The sequence below is a fragment of the Otolemur garnettii genome, unplaced genomic scaffold (assembly GCF_000181295.1).
Source record: "Otolemur garnettii isolate 467f Iridium unplaced genomic scaffold, OtoGar3 scaffold00013, whole genome shotgun sequence".
Taxonomy (NCBI): domain Eukaryota; kingdom Metazoa; phylum Chordata; class Mammalia; order Primates; family Galagidae; genus Otolemur; species Otolemur garnettii.
The window spans coordinates 30,776,895-30,796,203 of record NW_003852408.1 but is presented as its reverse complement, the minus strand read 5'-3'; the positions used below and the strand labels follow the sequence as shown (position 1 = coordinate 30,796,203).

The following is a 19,309-nucleotide window of genomic DNA, read 5'->3' as shown; positions in this document are numbered from 1 at the left end:
CCTGCCTAAGGTGCCACAGTAGTCAGTCTCCTTGTTACTCACCTAGCTACCATTGTTCCTCTCAAAATTGTTCTCTATCCTGTAATCTTTTCAAAATATAAATATGACCTCATATGATAAAGACCAAAAGCATTACCCTGGCCTGCAGGCCCAGCATAGTCTGGCCCTCTGCATCCCGCTCCAGTCTCACTGCAAGGAACCTTCCTTCTTACTCTCTCATCTGTAGCCACACTGGTCTTCTGAGTTCAGCCCCTCATACTAGCCATAGGAATCCATCAAAGTCAAGTCAGGAGACAGAAACCATACATACTAATTATTTGAATGGGAGAAATGTAATTTTAAAATTGTTAACTAAAACAACAGGAGGTGACTACTAAAAGGGTTAAATGAGGATGATGGATAGACAGGTAGGTAGGTAGATAAGACAGATAGATGATAGATAAATAGCAGTTACTGTCTATCTCTATGCTGAAGAAAATTAAACAATAAAGAAACTAAGGACCATGAGAATCCCCCAACCCAAGACTGAGATTCCAACCTCATCCTGGAAGGTGTGTGGCTACCAGAAGAACATGCAGCCTTGTGGTGGTGAAGAGACCTATCAAAGGGCCTGGACTGAGCTGTTCTGTCTAGAGGCTGCCATTGCCAGAGGCTGCTGGCAGACTGGAGCTGCTGGAAGCCACTGCCAGTGAGGGAAGAAGAGGGAGGGGAAAGTGGCCTTTCTTTATTTTTTCCAGGTAGAACTACTTTACAAGGCTTAAGTTACTCATGATCAGATGATGCAATTTACTGAAATGATTAAAACATGTGTACAGGGGACCAGGAAACTATTATAACTAAATGGATTAAAATGATTATTTCAGAAGTAGTCTATATTTAATACATCCCTTAAAGTCGAATTCAAATTCTGTGCTGCATACTTCCTTCATTCTACTCCTAAGTACATCAAGATTTCACTAAGAAATAAAACTAGAGGAAAAAAGGTTTTCCAAAACTTTCAAATTTGAATACATACATAGCTGTACATATATCATGAAAATCTTTGAATCCAAGTTCATATATTTCTTCCAAGAGGAGAGTTTGTTTTCTTTGGGTGTTAACACACACACACACACACATACACACAAACCTAGCACAGTTCATTTTATTGTGTAAAATAAATCAGATCACAAACATGTTAAGTATATAAGTTGATACCAAGATTCAGTGACAAGAAAGTTGATTGTTTTTCATGTTGGCATGAGTTAAATGTGAGAACAAGTGTGAATGGGCACAACTTAACTGAAAAATAATTTGGCAAAGCACATGAAGAACTTTTCAAGAAAAAGAAAGATGTGAATTTGTATTTTCTTCATCACAAACCCCATGAATTTATAGTAAAAGATTTTTTTTAATGTAGAAATCTATAATAACTAAAAATGAACAAGGGGCATTGATTTCTCTAAGAGGGAAGGTAGATGGAAGAGGACAGACTGATGAATCTGAGTGTGGGAAGCCGTAGCACTGAGTGCAGAAGGAGGGGCCTTTGGCAGGGAGGAGAATGACTGCCCAGCAGAAACTGAGGGAGCTCTAGATTTAGGGTCAGCAGAGAGCATAGAGGGCAAGCTTATGAAGAGAGATATAAAGCCGAGAATTAAATGAAGATAGTTTAAGGAATAGTCCACTAGCCCCATATCACCTCTTTCACTCCCCAGTTAGTTCTGTTAGATACCTAACATTTATCTTTAAGGCAAAAAAGGAACACTAAAAGACAGCCAAAACTGGAATGGGAGATCATGAGGGGGCGGGGGGGGGGTTGTTTGTTTGTTTGTTTTGAAGAAAAGAGGGAAGGGAGTAGAAAGTGCTCTTCTAGTCCCTAATATTGGCGGTTAATCGTACAGCTTTAAGGCAAAAAAGGAACACTAAAAGACAGCCAAAACTGGAATGGGAGATCATGAGGGGGCGGGGGGGAGGTTGTTTGTTTGTTTGTTTTGAAGAAAAGAGGGAAGGGAGTAGAAAGTGCTCTTCTAGTACCTTAATGACCTAGAGAACAAAAGTCAAAACTCTTTGTGGGAAAGTAGAAAGTTACAGAGTTCTTCAGTGTATCACCCACAATGTTCATTACCCAATTTAAACAATCACTAGACATGGGAAGAAGCAAGAAAATGTGACCTGTAATAAAGTGAAAGGTTATTCATTAGAAACAGATCATTAATAACCCAGAAATTGGAATTAGTGGAGAAGGATTGCTGCTTATAAATATGCTAAGAATTTTATAAGAAAGAAAAGACAAATATAATGAATTAACAGGAGGAGAATTTTAGGAGTTAGTAAAGGAAATAAATAGAAACCATAGAACTAAAAAGTACAATATCTGAATTTTTTTAAGTCATCAAATGTGGCTAATAACAGTTTTTGAAGAACAGAAAGAAAAAAATAAAAGAATAAAGCAAACAAAGCTAGAGTCTCAGAGCCTTTAGAGATAGTATCAAACAGTCTCACATGTTTGTTACTAGAACCTCCGAAGGAGGGCAAAGAGAAAATGCAGAAATAGCGACCACAGTTTTTCCAGTTGGAGTGAAAAAAACAATAATCAATACATCTAAGAAGCTCATCAAAATCCAAGCAGGATAAATTATAAGAACTTACATCATAATCAAACTACTGAATGTTGAAAATGAAGAGAAAATCTTAAAAGCAACTGGGGGTAGGAGGACCAAATTGCAAACAGGAGAACAATAATAAGAATAAAAATTGACCTGTCACCAAAGCAATATACTCCAAAAGACAACAGAATGAAATCTATAATGTCATGAGAGGTGAAATTGATAATATAGAACTATATATCTAGAGAAAATATCCTTCAAAAATGAGGGGAAAACAATTTTTTATATAAAAGCTGAAAGAATTCATCACTAGCAGACTTGCATTAGAAAACAAGCTAATGCATGTTCTTTAGATGGAAAATAAATATTAGATTGAAAATTGAATCTGCTGAAAGAATTGAAAAACACTGAAATTATAAATATATGGATAAAAGGTTTTTTTCTTTTTCTTAGTTTAAAAGACAAATGACTGCTTAAAGCAAAGATAACAATGTGTTGTGGAGTTACAACAAATTTAAAAGTAAAATATATGACCATAAGTGTACAATTGACAGGAGTGAGTAAGTAGAATTATATTATTGCATGGTTCTTACGTTATATATGAAGTAGCACAATATTGACTCAAAGGACATTGTGGTAAATTAGTGATGCCATCTTGTAATCCTTACAACAACTTCTAAAATCCTTATTTTAGAATTTTAAAAAATTTTAGAGTAAGATATAACTCAAAATAGTAAATATAATCTAATAATACCAATAATTACACTAAATGTAAATGGACTAAAAATTCTAATTAAAAAGCAGAGATTGACAGATTGGATAAAAAGACCCAACTGTGTGCTGAATATTCTAAGAAAGGAACTTTAATATAAGCACAAAGATAGGCCAAAAGTTAAATGATTGGAAAGATAAGTTATCCAAACAGAAGTATAATAATGTCCGTATGGCTAACACTGGGCAAAGAAAATTTTACTACAAAAAATATTGCCAGAGATATTGAGAGTCATTTCATAATGATATATAGATTCATCAAAAAGGCACAATTTTAAATTTATATGTATTATGAATAATAGAGCTTCAAAATCTGTGAAGCATCATTGATAGAACTAAAGAAAGAGACAATTGTGAAGGCAAAAAGTGGAAACCTAGTAAACACACGTATATGTTAAAATAAAAAAAAAAGAGAGACAATCCACAAGTGGTGTAGATTTTAATACCATGCTTTTAGTAACTGATAGAGCAAGAAGATTAAAAATCAGTAAGAATTGGGGCGGCGCCTGTGGCTCAAAAGTGTAGGGTGCCCACCCCATATACCGGAGGTGGTGGGTTCAAACCCAGCCCTGGCCAAAAAAAAATCAGTGAGAACATAGAAGATATGAACAATGCTATCAGTTAACTTAACTCAGTTGGCATTTACAGGACACTACACCCAACAACTTCAAGAGTACATGGCATTTTTACCAAAATAGACTGGTCACAGAACCATGAAATAAGTTTCAATAAATTTAATAATACTAAAATCCTTAGAACATAGTATCTGACCATTAGAATTAAATTAATAATTAGTAGCAATAGGATAACTAGAAAAATCTCCAAAAATTTAGAAATTAATAAACCTTCTAAATAATTCTTTGGTCAAAGAAAAAAATCATAAGACATTTTAGAAAATTTTTGAACTGAATCATAATGAAAATATAAGCCAATTTCTAGTATCAAAAATAAAATTGATCCTGACCTTTCATTCACTTAAGAGCTAACAGAATAATAAACTACTTTTTGCTAATAAATCCAACAACTTATGTGAAATGGACAATTCCTTAAAAAGTGCAACTTACCAAAACACATACAAGAAAAAAATAGAAAATCTGTATAGCCCTATACCTAGCAAAGAAATTTATAATTAAAATCTCAAAACATGTTGGTAGTGTAGCGGTGAGCATAGCTGTCTTCTATAATTAAAATCTCAGGCAGATGACTTCATTAGTGAATTCTAATGAACATTTAAGGAAGAACGATAAGAGTAATCTTAAACAGTTTCAGAAAATAGAAAGAAGAGAATAGTTCCTAACTTATTTTATAAGGCTAGCATAACCTTTATCAAAACCTCACAAAGTCATTATGAGAGAAGAAAATCAAAGAACAATATTACTTATGAATAAAGAAGCAAAAATCCTCAACAAAATATTATCAAATTAAGTGACCAATATACAAAAAGGATAATACACCATGACCAAGTAAATGTACTTCATCTCAGCGATACAACTTTGGTTTAATATTTAGAAGCCAATCAACCTAACTTATTAATTAAGAGAATAAAGAACAATTATTATATTCCTAGATTAAAAAGTCACTTGACAAAACTAAAAACTATCAGCAAAATAGGAATGCAAGAGAACTTCTTGAGTCTAATAAATATATGGAAACTCTACAGCTAATGTGATACTTAGTGCAATAGTGAATGTAAGATCAAGAACAATACAAGGATGCTGATTCTACATTTGTAGTAGGATTCCTAGCCAGTCCAATAAGCCAAAGAAAGATTGGAAAGAAAGAAGTTAAACTTCATTACAGATGTCATTATTGTGTATGTAGAAAGATAATCTTAAGAAATCTACCAAAATAAATAAAACTACCAGAATAAGGAAATTAACAAAGTCTCTAGATACAAATTTAACATGTAAAAAAAAATAGTTATATTTCTGTATGGAGGCAACCAAATTTGGGAAGTAAAATTTTTTAAAAATATCATATACAATAACATAAAAAGTCTAAAATATTTAGGAATAAATTTCACTATAGATAGACAAAATACTAAAAACTAGAAAATGATACTGAGGCAAATTAGAGAAAACCTAAATAAATGGCATGATATGTCATGTTCAAGGGTTAAAAGATGCAATGCTGGTATCGTCAAGATACAACTTACCCTCAAATTGATTTATAGATTCAACACAAGTCTTATCAAAATCCTACTGATGTTTGTTGAAATAGGCAAGTTGATCCTTCAGTTTAAGTAATCAAAACAATCTTGAAAAAGAAAAGGACAGAATATCAGCTTGAGCAAGAGGGAGATCCCTTCTCTACTAAAAAAAAATAGAAAACTAGCTAGGCATTGTGGCAGGAGCCTATAGTAGAGGCCTATAGCCTCAGCTGCTCAGGAGGCTGAGGCAAGAGATCACTTAAGCCCAAGAGTTTGAAGTTGCTATGAGCTGTGAAGCCACAGTACTCTACTGAAGGTGACAAAGTGAAACTGTCCCTCCACCCCTCCACAAAATAGAAAAGTAAAGTTGGAAGACACACATCATCTGACATTAAATCTTGCTCTATATTTACAGCAAGCAAGACAATATGGTGGTGGTGTGAGGACCAACAACTAGATTAGTGGAACAGAATACAGAAACAGACCCACACATGTATAGTCAATTAATTTTTAACAAAGGTACTGAGACAATTCAATGGGAAAGAGCAACTCAGATTTATAATTGTATAGTCTTATATTAATTTTTCACATTTAATATACTAGTTGTTAAGGTCAGAGAGACTATGTCTCATTTATCTCCTATAAATAAGCCAGAGCTAACATATTGTGAACATTCCATATGTATTTGTGGAGTCTAATTGAATCAAAAGCCGAAGTTATACTCAGGAAGTCATGCATTGTCTATGTTGGAATTTGATAAGTATTTTTAATCAAAGGAAGATTCAGGTAATAGTTGCATTCAAAAATACAAGCTTCTGGGAGTTGTTTTTAGAAACATGGACAAGGTCTAAACTGAAATATAGAGGGTACCAAAAAATGTATACACATTTTACGAGATGTTATCTTTGTATTACTTTTCAAAGTAGAATTGAAGGTGCCGTTACTGGTCAAGTGCACCTAGACATGCTATGCACATCCATTTTAGCTGCAGTTCATACACTTTGGGGGAAGGATTGATTTTACTTGCAGCAAAATCTCTAAAAATGTGTATTTTATTTCATATTTTGGCATCCTGCTATATATAATTTTTATTGAAATCTATGCAACTTGGGAACGCCCGACCAGAGATAACTTTTCTTTCTAAGATGTGGCTACTCTGGTTCATAGATCTGATGAATATTAGATAAAGACACAGCCAGAAGCTCATATCGTACTAGGCTCCCTCCCTAGACATGCACGATGCTGAAGCAATGATGGTTCATTAATTCGTTATTTATCGTGTGCTTCCTAGGTACCAAGCATATAGAGTAATGATAAACAAGGCATACACCACCTGTCACCAGTTTTCTCATGTGGAAATCACAGAGGCTATTTTAAGGCATTACTAGAATAAATACTCTCTTATTCTAGAATATAAATTAGTAGCGATTATACATTGTAGATCACCAACCTCATGCTCCCTATTTTATATTAGTTTTATCCAATAGACATATAATGCATATATAATTTTATATTTTATGGTAGCTACATTTAAAAAGTATAAAGAAATAGGTGAATTAAATTGGGCACTATGTTCTATTTAGCTTATATTCAAAATACTATCATTTCAACATGTAATCACTATTTTTTAAACTATTCAAAATTTTTTAACTTCTTATTTATTTTGTACTAAGTCTTTAAATTCAGGGTATGAGTCTTTTACACTTAATAACACATCTCAATTTGGACAAGACACAGTAGCTCTGTGGGACTAATGGACACCTTACTGGACAATGCAGGTTTATGTGAATCAGTTCCCATTGAGCTACAATCTATTGCAGTTTACAAGTGGATTCCAGAGAACTAGAGACTGATGGTATTTCTGGCCTGTAACATTAGAGGAAAGTTACTGTATCCAGGAAGGAACTCCCATTATCTATTGCTGGAATTGTCAAGATTTGTGGTCAAGATGAACCTAATTCTGTTATCCCTACATAACTCTCCACCAGTTTTCTTCTGAAAGAGACCCAACATTTTACTGTATTTGGAGACAGATCTAAACAGCCAATGTGCAGATATATCCAAGTGGTCTTCAAGAAGTTTAAACCTTTTAAAGTGTTCATTGATTCCACCAGTTTAAAAAAAAAAAAATACTGCCTCTTACATGTCTCAATTAGTATGGTTAGTAGAATGATGAAATAAACCAATACCCCAAATATGAGATCTCTGATACACAAAATATTTTCAGCTCCAGGTTAATGAGTCCATGCTCTTTTGCATGGTTGTCTTTTGTTAAAAGTTCTTTTTCATTTCAACAAAATAATTTTTTCCTATTGCCTAAGGTCCATTAGGCTCTAACATAAATCCCTTATTTTTAAGAATATGACTAATTTACTACATTGTGCACCATGTTTTAAATTCTCAATTTATGATGTCTCCTCAAGCCTGAATCTCAGCTGGGATCTAAGGAGGGAATGAGTTGGAGCCAGCTTGGACTTATCTACTGTTTCAGCACAAACATTTATAGAGTCATTATAAAATGAATTTCTCATCTTTTACAGTGGGGTTTCTCAGGGTGGCTATACTGTCTGTCTGCACTTTGACAGAATCACATGCGAACAGAATGCTGGACCCACCGCTGAATCTGAATCCGCGAAGGTGGAGTTTGAGAATTTGCATTTGTAATGAGTACCAAGGGAAACATTCCACAGGGAAGTTTGAAAACCTCTGCCCTGTAGTGAAATTCCACTGCAGTGTAACTAAAGATAAAATTGTGCACTACTATTTGAATCTGTTTTATTACTGGAGGAAATGCTGTTTTTAGTACTCACTTTGTTTACTGCCTTTGCTGAACAATTTTTTGTGTACTGTAAGTAAATTTTTAAGGTTACTCATCATTCAGCACATAAAAAGTATGTTGTGTTTTCTTGATGTATGTGTTATGAATGATGGATTCAAGTAGAGTCAAATTATATTGGTCGTAAATGGGCTAGTGTCTAAAAGCGAGTTGATTATGGCTCAGATCATATTCTTTTCTACTTTCCTCAAGTGTGGTCTCTAATATTTGCAGCAGTGTCAGGAAGTGTGTTCATCATTTCTTATTTTTTTCTACGAAATCATTTTGAATGTACTTTAATTCAATCATAATGCTACAGAAAGCCATTGAGCCACACACGAGTACCAGGGATTTAAAACTGAATAAGGCTCAGTGTCTGTCTCTAGAAGGTCATAGCCTATGCAGGGCAGGGGTGAGGGGCAGACACGGAGACCTTGTGTTAAAATATAATGCGTGAAGTTTTTATGAGGCACTGTGGGAGTGGAGAGAAGTGGAAATGGGAGTGACCATCTGAAAGGAGGTCTGGGGTTGACCGAGTGTTTGAGCGTGACCCAGAGAAGTGAAGGCATTCCCACAAAGTCATGCGAGGCTTGGGGAATGTCAGAACTTAGGTCTCTTCAAGCTTTCTCTAAGAACCTGGCCTTCCAAAGCACACTGGCCTCCCTTTTTTCACACCCAAAGCTCCCCGGTAGTAAGATGTTAAGGGTGATACATTTCCTCTTCTGACCACTAAGGTGCCGTTTAATTCACTCCAGCAAGAACTAAATAGGAACCTGCCTTTAAAAGATGCTGAAAGCGACATGCTGCTAATTTATTGCCACATCTATTAAAGCTCCAGAGAGAATCTAACTCCCTGGATTTTAAATGTAGTTGAGATACTATGATGATGTTTCCTGATTTAAGCCCTCCATAAATTAGATGCAGTGATTATAGTACTTGTTGTCACTTCATTCTTGCCCTATCTCCAATCACTCCTCTGCCTTGATTAATTCAGAATAAAATACCACAAGACATTACTGTAGCACTTGGAGAGAGGAGGGCTACGTTTTTAAAGCCTCAGCATGAAATCATAGGTAAAAATCCTAAGCCTTTACTGGAATGAGGGTGAGGGGGAACCCTGCTCATCTTCTCTAATCCCTTTAATAACCTTCCTGGATAGGTATGGGTGAGGAAACTAAGGCTTAGAAATGTACAGAGGCTGGCCCAGGGTCACTCTGCAAGTAATTACCAGAGCCGAAACACACACCCAGGGCTTCTGACTCTTAAACACAAGGCTCTTTCTAGTATATCCTCTAATCTTCTGGGGATTCCATGAAAACACTTTCTTGACTGTTTGCAGTGAAAGGCATCATTGCCAGAATGTAAACAAAAACGAACATCTTGGCACCCTCATCATTTTATCATCAGTGTTTTTAGTTTATCACTTCACAGTCATTATTTGGTGTTTTCTTACAGAAGGCAACAGACTACTGCAACAGAAACAATCCTTAGATGGGAACCCCAAACCTATACACGGAACAGCAGAGAGGTCAGATGGCCTACAGTGGTCAGCTGAGCAGCCTTGTAACCCAAGCAAGCCTAAGGCAAAAACATCTCCTGTTAAGTCCAATGCCCCTGCAGCTCATCTTGAAATAAAGCCAGATGAGCTGGCAAAGAAAAGAGGTAAAGTGATTTCTTTTGCACAAATGATTCAACATATTTTGTACACACAGAGAAGTGCCAGAATGACAGAACTTTCCAAAAGATGCGGCTTAGTGAAGAGAAAGCACGTGAAATTGCATTTCTGCCTGTGACCCACATAGATTGAAAGGCAGATGTGATTCCTCCCATTTAATCAAAGGTCTTGAATATTTAAGTGGAATTACATCCATTTTCCCTGCCCCCCGTGGCCATTCTTCTCTTTGTCGGCATGGATAAACTGGTACCACAAAAACCTTCTGCCCCAATATCTCACAAAGCAAGTGTTCATCCAGGAGCGCTTTTAAAAATGTGAATGCTAAAAGAGACTGATGTTCCCCTTATATACAAGTTCTTGATTTGCGTTGAATGAAGATGAGTCTGAAGGCTGACCTGTCTTTTTCAGATTATGGTCTTCCTCATGAAATTCAGTTCTATGCTAGACCTTTCAGACCATTTAATACTGAAAAGAGGGTTTTATATTTCACATGCTGTATTATTATGATTTTTTGTGCTTTGATAAACTTGATATATCACTGTATTAAAATGAAATGGATAAACCACTTCCTTTCTGATTCCCAGAAGATGAAATAATATTATTCTTATTCGGCCTTAGCTGTATCTGATTTCCTTGGCTTTGGTTTGAAATACTTTCTCACTTTTCTTGAGAGGTATTTCTTTCTCCTAAGAAACATGCCCTTCCTGGGATGAATACAGTCTGCCTGTTTGCTATCCACGATCTGTAGACCCCGGTGACAGTTTCAGGAAACCAGACGAGATGGGCACCCATCGAGCCGCTCTCAGCACTGCTGCTCTAATTACACGCCTGGCTCAGGAAGATGGGGCCAGTGCCAGCATACCTGGCACCAATGCTCTATCCTCTCTCTAGCTCATTTGTACCTCTCCCAATCTCTGTGTCATTTTCTTGTTCCAAAAGCCCTGCTGGCTTTTAACCATGCAAAGTGGTGTTTATAGAGAAAGCCAGCAGTACAAATGGTCGTTAGACATATCAGATTCTAAGACGCTGCTGTTTGTGATAGAACATGATGATCAGACCCTTTTTCCCCAGGGCCCAAAGGACAAGAATACCCCAAAGGGCCCAGCCAGAGACCCCACTGGTGAAATAATAGCAGTCTGAAGTGCCATCTGAACCGCCACTCTGGGTTGTAAACATTCTCCTGGCAGAACTTTCCTTTTTTTCCATTGAAAAGCAAAAGATTTAGTGCTTATCATGGTTGATTTAAAAGAAAAACAGAGAAGAAAAAAAGATGACTCTCTTTTATTGGTGGCTTAGTTGCTTTGTTTTGTTGTTTTGCTTACAAGAAAGGATAAAGTGGTCAAGTTAACAATTCTTTCTCTTAACATCAATTTTAGGCCCAAATATTGAGAAATCAGTGAAGGATTTGCAACGCTGCACTGTCTCCCTCACTAGATACCGCGTCATGATCAAGGAAGAAGTGGACAGTTCCGTGAAGAAGATCAAAGCTGCCTTTGCTGAATTACACAACTGGTAAGTAATTCGACTTAGGAGCCGTAAATGAACTATAAATTTATGGGGCTTGAGCTGTTGAGATAGGTTAAGAGCATCAGATGGAAAATGTTGTTTATTTAATACATAAACATGACAGAATAACTCTCCAGCAGATTCTTTTAAACCCCTGCAGGCAGAAGGATATATCTTGGGAATAAAAAAGATGACAAAGTATTTGGATAAAAAGTAACCTGGCAGACATAATTCATTAGAGTTGGCCCCAAAGTATGTGAACGATACAGAACAAAACTTCAAAAATAGTATCTTTAACAAATCCCTGACAGGCTAATATCATGATTGCTCCTAAGGAAACATTTTTGAGCACTATAATTCTAAAATAAGAAAAATTCCCTTAACAAAACTCAGAAATATCACATGTAAGCTTAATGATAGAATTCTAGTCTTGGGCATCCTTAAGACTAGAATTAAGAAATGGTGCGCCAATATGGTTTTGGTTCCACTCTGCCCGGCCCTGAAAGTGATTTTGATGGAAGGCATTTCTTTGAGCCCTGTATGTTTCTTCACATCCACAATTGAAGTTAAATATCTGTTAGTAAAGGTTAAGTTTTCACCAGTTGAAAAATGTTCTTAGTGTAACTGTTAGGACTCTTTCAGTTTCAAGTGACAGAAACCAAGTCACACCAGTTAAAGACGTAAGAGAATTTATTGGCTGAGTATATGAAGATTCTAGAAGGTGTTCTCAAGACTCTCTCTCTCTCTGTCTCTCTTCCATTACCCCGTTCCTATCTCGGTGTTGCCCACAATCTCCTCATTCTGCTCCATCCTCCCTTCATTCTTAGGCAGCATCTCTCCATGTGACAGCAAAGATGACCCCCTCTACCACCTTCTGTGACTCCCAACTTATGTACTACTTAGTCCCTAATATCTGAAGGTCTTACTCCCATAGTTCTAGCAAAAGTCTAAGGCCTAACTTTATTGGCTGGGTTGGTTCATACATCTGTTCAAAACCAATCACTGTGCGAGAGAGCTGGAATCTGCCCACCAGCCAGGCTGGAGTCATGCCCTTTCCACAGAGTTAGCAGCTGGATGACTTCACCTCAAACCCACACACTGAGAGAGGAAGAGCCATGGTTCTCCAGCAGAAAATCAAGGTGCTGACACCAAAAGAGAGAGAAGAACCGTAGGCGAAAGAAAGCACACATCTATAATGCCCAGCCAGGCTCAGCTAGCATGTTCCCTGTTATCTCGCTGGCCTTCTGTGAGTCCAGAATTCAATCACATCTTCTGCATGTTTTTCCCATCCCAAGTCCTTACCTCACCATGGATGTGCTTTTTAGCAGAAACTGTCGAGTTGCATAAAACTATAAGGATTAAGCTTAACAGTAACCTAATGTAAAATTCATGAATATTAAACCAGCGGCTACATATACTATAAGATCCTAAAGGTGCAGAGGACACCAGGAACTTGAGAGAAAACCATCTCCTTCCTGTCGTTCAGTCCCTCACAGGTGCTTCAAGGTTCACTGTCCTTCACTCCCTCCCCTCACCGTAGCATGCGGATGTCACTGGACCCCGTCTGTTTCATCAAACCCTAACCTAGTGCATAGCTCAGAGCAGCTCTAAGGATACGATGGAGTACCTAGTGAAGTTAAAGATGCCACACCAATGAAAGGTGTTCTCATTATTATTATTTTATAGCTATATGACCTTTCCCATCTAACTTCCTAAGTAAGTCACCCTACTATGTATAAGTATACCCAACTTCCAGGCCTATTCTCTAGAGCCGGGGTCAGCAGACTTATCTCTATGAGACCAGCTAGTAATTACCTTGAGCATTAGGGGTTTATGGTCTCTGTGTAACTGCCCAGCTCTGCTACTGCGGCACAGAGGCAGCCCTGGAGGATGCAGCAATACAGTGGGCCAGATCCCGCCGTGGGGGTTGTAGCTTGTCAACCCTTGTCTGAAGGCATTAGCTAGCTGCTCAGAGAAGACCACTCTGTCTTATTCTTTTGTATGCATTTTAGAATCACTTCGTCCTCTGAGGCCTGTGTATACCTTCCATCTGAATGACTCACACACTAATTGACAAAGTGTAGCAATGACCTCGAATTACCTCTCTCTCCTCCAGCTGCTCTGAGTACTTCTTATTTTATTTCTTAGTAAAATGAACATCGCATAGGTCACAAGACATCTTGAGGTTTATAACAGATTCTCTGAGTGTGTTACTCCTCAGGAGCTAAAAGCATGGGGGCCACGAAAGTCAGCACCCAGGGAAGTTGTGTTATCTTTTCTCTACTTGTAATTCACATTGGGTTTTAAGCTGATGGAAAGGATCCCTTCTGAATGAGCTCTGCCAAGTCATGCTGTTGTTTAAAAGCCACTTACTTAACAAAATGGCACTTTTGCTCCAAACCCAAGAAGAAAACATTTAGATCGGCCATTTTGGGTATACTGTTGCTATAAAGTGAGGAAACATCAGCACTTGGTTTGTGCTCTAACCCTTAATAAAAAATGGTCTTACAATAATTCCATAAATGTTAACTTAAAAATAAAACCAAGGTACTGTTTCTTTACATCAACCATTTACATGCATGTCTGCCAAATGGAAAAACTCTGAAGTGGTTCCAGATATGTGTCTGCAACCCAGCAAATATGGTGATGTGCTTGAATAAAGCCTCCTTCTTGTTTTCCAAGGGGGAGAAAATGATGAATTTTTTTTAAAAAATCTTAAATTTATTTTTTAAATGAAGCTTTCCTATTGACAATGAAATCATATACTTTAAGCATTAGAGAGAACCCTGAATGTAGCACCATTCATTTCAATATGATTGTAACCTGAAGATTGCATCATAGGGTATATCTAGATTCGGAAGATGTGGACATATGCATTCCATTTCCGGTTCCTTTTTCCCTTTCCCCACTTTGGGCCACCCAATTCTCTTAACCCCAACGTACTTAGCAGATGTTGTGTATGGTTGAGAAATAGGAACTCTTAGATAAAATATTCTAAATATTCACCTTGCTATTCAAGTGCCAGCTTAAGGGTGTAAAGTCCTACTTGACTAAATTTCACAAAAAAATACTCTTGGAAGTCATGAGAATGATGATTTCGAGAGGCTGGGAGAAAGCATTTATTTGCACATCCTCAATACCAAGTGAGCACACATCAAGGTAAAATGAGCTAAATGATTATCTTTCCCAATCAGGCTGTGAAGAATGGTTTGTTCAATACAGTTATTGAAGCAAACTATTAAGTAGCTAAAACATAAAATCAAAGCTGGCACAGTGACAGAAGGCTCCATGGCCAGAACATGGAGGATTCTCAGTTCCCAGAAGGAATCGGGGGTGTAAGTGGAGAACAAAGATAACACAATGCTCTCACCATGTGTATTAACAGAAAATAAATTCTGCAACCTGAGCATCTGTGCAAAAAATCACATCAGGAGCTAACGTGAAACAGCTGGTTTCTCTTCACTGTGCTTGTCCTTCCACCACAACTGGAAAATATTCATCCTTGGGAATCACAGATGCCAGATTTAATTGTTCTGTATGCAAACTAGTCTAGCTTCTCATCACTTTTCCTCTGTGTGTGTGTGTCCAAGTTGATTGTGAAGGCTTAAAATGAGCACTAAAACGTTCACATGCCAAAACCATGGAGGAGAGAGAATAATACTTGATAGTTCTGCCATATGCTGGGGAAAGGGATTTCAAAACAGAGCTGTAAAAATTCTGTCAGGTGCTATTGTCAATTTAACATGTAATTAAAGCACTCTGGAAGAAAATGGAAGCCAATAATGAGTCGGGGGCTAGTGTGTGCTGGGTGGGGATGGAATAAAGGGGTTGCAGAGGATGAGGGCCGGAAAGGGCAGTGCTCTCAGGCTGCTTTGCTTTCAGATGGGAAAGGAAACTCAGTGGAAGCACATGTTCTCTGTAAAAGGGCCAAAAGTTCCAGTGCTTCATGTTTATTTTTTCCTGAAGCATTGCCAGGTCTGGCCCAAGCAGGATTTGAAAATAGGTCAGGAGTTCCAGCTCCCCCAGCCTGAGCCCTTGCCCACTTCCCCTTCCTGTGCCGGCTTTCCCTCTCCTGGAGTCCCTTCCTCCGCAGCATAGACAGGGAGGGCCTCTGATTCCTCCTGCAGGCCAGGCCCCTCCCAGCGACACCTCCACTGCCATGGACACGTAGCACAGCACCCCCACGGCCCTTTCCTTTCTTTTTGCCATAGAAACGCATTTGTCTTGTGTAACTACTGACTCATCCTTTTGATGACCATGTGTCCTCCTCCAAGAAAGGGACATATTTGCATGTTAACGAATGCTCTTGAGACGCTCTCCCCCAGCCAAAAGAATAACTCTAAAAGTGGGAATTTCAGGCTGATGAAAAAGCTATTTTGAGATAGTTTATCTTTCATATCCCTCAAATCCCTCTCGTCTGCTTCTGAAGCCCTGCTGGTAGCCAAGCAAAGCCATGCACAGATTATCAGGGTGATCAACAGGGTGGCCACACGCACACAGATGTCATCACTGTGATGCTTTAAATATTTTGCCCTTTTTCTAGGAAGTCAGCATGAGAAGGCCTCCCAAAGATTACCAGTAGGGCTGTTGCATTTCGGAATAAGCATTGCAACGGTCCTTCCCATATTCCCACTTTCTTGCTCTAGGATGCCCAAATTGTTGAAACCTGTGTCCTTGGAGCCACTTTAGAGTCCAAATAAGGCCTTCCCCCCCCCCACTTTTGCAGGTTCATCACAGCTGATTTTTGCCACATGGGTTGCTTCCTGCCCTTCTCCAAATTTTAGCTACTTTTGTTTGATAGCTGGCTCTCCAAAGAATGATACCTGTAAAAGCCCAGTTTCACTGTGTCCTTTGGGTTTTTTATCTGTTGTCTTTATGAATAACTTAACATTGAAAGATGATGCCTGTAAGTTAAAATGTACTTCTTTCCATACTAGTGTATATGAATAGACGTTGTAATTAAAAACTCCTAAGAGTTTTGTGGTCATCCCGTACCTAAGTGCCAGCCCTAGAGATAACTGATTCCGCTGGCCTGGAATGATCCTGGGAATATACTTTTTTTAAAAAAGAAAAAAAAAAAACCCAGCTGATTCACTTGGCTTCTGTGGTTGAAAACTGCAGGTGGAGGGTCCTGCAAAGGGAGTGATATGTCTGAGTCCAGAGCGAGAGTTTTCAGGGAAGGAATTTGCCCCCCAAGAGATAGCTGGTCTGGAAATCATTTTGGCTCTCACAACCACAGGGAGGGAGTGCCAGAGGCACCCACTAGGTAGAGGCCAGGACGCTGTTAACTATTTTAGAAGGCACAAGACAGTCTCCTGCCCCCCATGACCAAGAATTCTCTGGCCCAACAAGTCAATAGTTCTGGAAGAGCTTGGCTGAGAGGAAAATGAGAGGCAGAGGGAGTCCTCAGTCCTGCTGGGCACCATGGGGCTCCTCCCTTACAACACCCCTGACTTTCTGTCTGCCTCTAAGTTGCCCTCCTAAGCCACCTCTGGAGATATGAGAGAGGGAATTTCCTTCCCAATCACTTACATAACCAAAAACCATACTATAGTGCTTTCCTTCTCCATATCAATGCATAGGAAGTTTTTTTATTTTTTTCTTGAAACATAAATCCTCTAGCTACACATTTTAAAGGTAGAATCATATTTTTGGCCTCATTGATATGGGAAAAACAATTACATTGACATGAAGAAATTTCAGGGCTTTACTTTTTTATCTGTATTTCATTATAGAATTCAACTCAGTCTTTGGAAGAAAATGGAAAAATTAAGAAATGAAAGTTGTAGCTAATGATAGGCAGTCGCTTTCATTAGCTATTCAGTTTCTACCTGAGTCTTTTCCTCATTTTGCCATAAAATCACATATCGCGGTGGGGACGAGGATTGGGATGAAGATCTGAGGCATGTGAGATAAATACAGCAGGGAACTATTCCATTAAATGTCTGGTTGAGAAATGTCTGTTCTTTGGCACTGGCCAGGCAGCTATATCACTTGGTGTTCTTGGGCGTACCTAGCATCTGTCCAACTACTGTGAGGCCAGTGACACTCAGGTGTGCCAGCCCTTGTGCTATTTAAACGGAATGAAACAGAAGGTCTTTTTGCACATCTTATGTTTCAGTAGTGGTCGAACAAATATTTGTTGGCTATTTAATTACTCTCTCTTAATTAAGAGAATCATTGGTATTGTCGAGCAATGTATACTTTAATAAGTATGGGGGAATATGTATTAGAAGAAACAGGTCCTAGAATCAGATCTGTGTCACAGAACAGATGCTGGGACAATAAGCAAACTTGGCTTTTGAGTCCAGTCACACAGAGCATGTTGATACATGTGTGAGTAATGAGTAGAGATTCCATTATCCAACCAATCTAACTGAAATAGTAAACACCCCTGGTGTACACACTAGAACGGAGAGTGTCTGGAGCAGTATCATTGTGCTGTAATAGAATGATGCTTTTCTCTGTGCCATTCAGCAAGGCATGTTTATAATGGGATTATCAGTAGGAGAGCCAACTTCAGGAGCCCTGTCAGTCATTGGCATTGTTATATAATCATTTTACACAGCGTTCAATGCCCTACTTAATTATCAGGAATATATTTAACGATTACTAGATTTTTGCCAGCTCCTTTGACTAAGCATGCAGTGAAGACGAAAGATCGAGAGTTTGGGTTGTGTGTTCTTGTTTTTGTTTTTTAATAAAATCAAGAGTTTGGAATGTGTTTTTATTTTAAAACAATTTTACTAAAAGGCCTCTGTGTCTGCCTGCTATGGATATGAATACAATGTTTTCATTGATCAAAACCTGTACAAACAAGACTTTTGGACTTATTCCTTCTCATCAAACGGTTTTTCTAAATGCCCACCTGCTCGTGACTTGTACAAAGCACCCTGCGAAGGAAATTAAACAAACTTGTTCCCTCTCCTCACACCCAATATTTACTCCTATGCTGGAATACTAAAAGAATCCACGGTATGGGGATAAATGTCCACTTTCCAAGGAAACCGAGAGACAATGGAAGAGGTAATAATATATTTATGCCTCAAGAGAGCCATGTGTATGGTTTTTGTCGCTGTCTAGGTGAAAAATTGCCCAAAATGACTCCTTTTTCTTACTCTGCACCAGTCCAATAAACAGAAATAAGCTCCAGGATCTGTTCTGAAATTGTGAAAAGGGCAAATACTATATAAGACGGGAAAACTCAAGGTTCCTGTGACTTTGTGACTAAGGCAAGTCCCAGTGGTCCAGTGTGTTTCAGACCTTGCCTCATTTGTGAATACATGTCTTTCTAAATAGGCATAGCTCGCTCTTTGGAGGTGAAAGCTTCTCTTTTCCTATTTTCTTTCCTCCCTGAGGTTTTTCTCTGCAATAGATGTTTCCCCAGGGCCTCTACAAGGGCTGAATGAATCAGTTGACGTGCAGGAAGGGCAGGTTGATAAATACAGAAAGCACAGAACTGGCCTTTTCAGTTTAGGTACAGTCCCCAGGAAACCAGCATAAATAGTGCCTCGTAGTAACAGCCTTCCTGAGCTACATGTGTGGATTACCTCCATACGTTACAGCGGCCATACACTCAGCACTGAAGTCAGCTTTGCTGGCACTAAAGTTGCATTTGATTTCAGCTTGAAATCTAGAAAGATGTCCAGTTTTTTTCAGCAAATGAAAGCTACCGATCAACCAGCCTGGTAACATACTTCTAAAAATTGTTAGTTTCTATTCTCATATAAAAAGATAAAAAGGAATTAAGGAAATTGTTCTGTCTACATATTTCCGTAAGGTACTAGAGTACGATCTTTCTCTTTCAG

General features: G+C 38.2%; 1 protein-coding gene across 8 annotated transcripts in view; it reads left to right on the top strand.

The window, feature by feature from the left end:
- Positions 1-19,309, top strand: part of SPATS2L (spermatogenesis associated serine rich 2 like) — a 167,702-nt gene that overhangs the window by 121,462 nt on the left and 26,931 nt on the right. For 5 of the 8 annotated variants that reach the window (XM_003785045.3, XM_012802227.2, XM_012802226.1 and 2 more), the window contains 2 exons: positions 9,776-9,982; positions 11,372-11,507. In XM_003785045.3, the coding sequence (XP_003785093.1) occupies positions 9,776-9,982; positions 11,372-11,507 (343 nt within the window). The remainder of the gene's footprint in view (positions 1-9,775; positions 9,983-11,371; positions 11,508-19,309) is intronic. The other 3 variants (XM_012802228.2, XM_012802229.1, XM_003785046.3) reach the window with 1 other exon arrangement.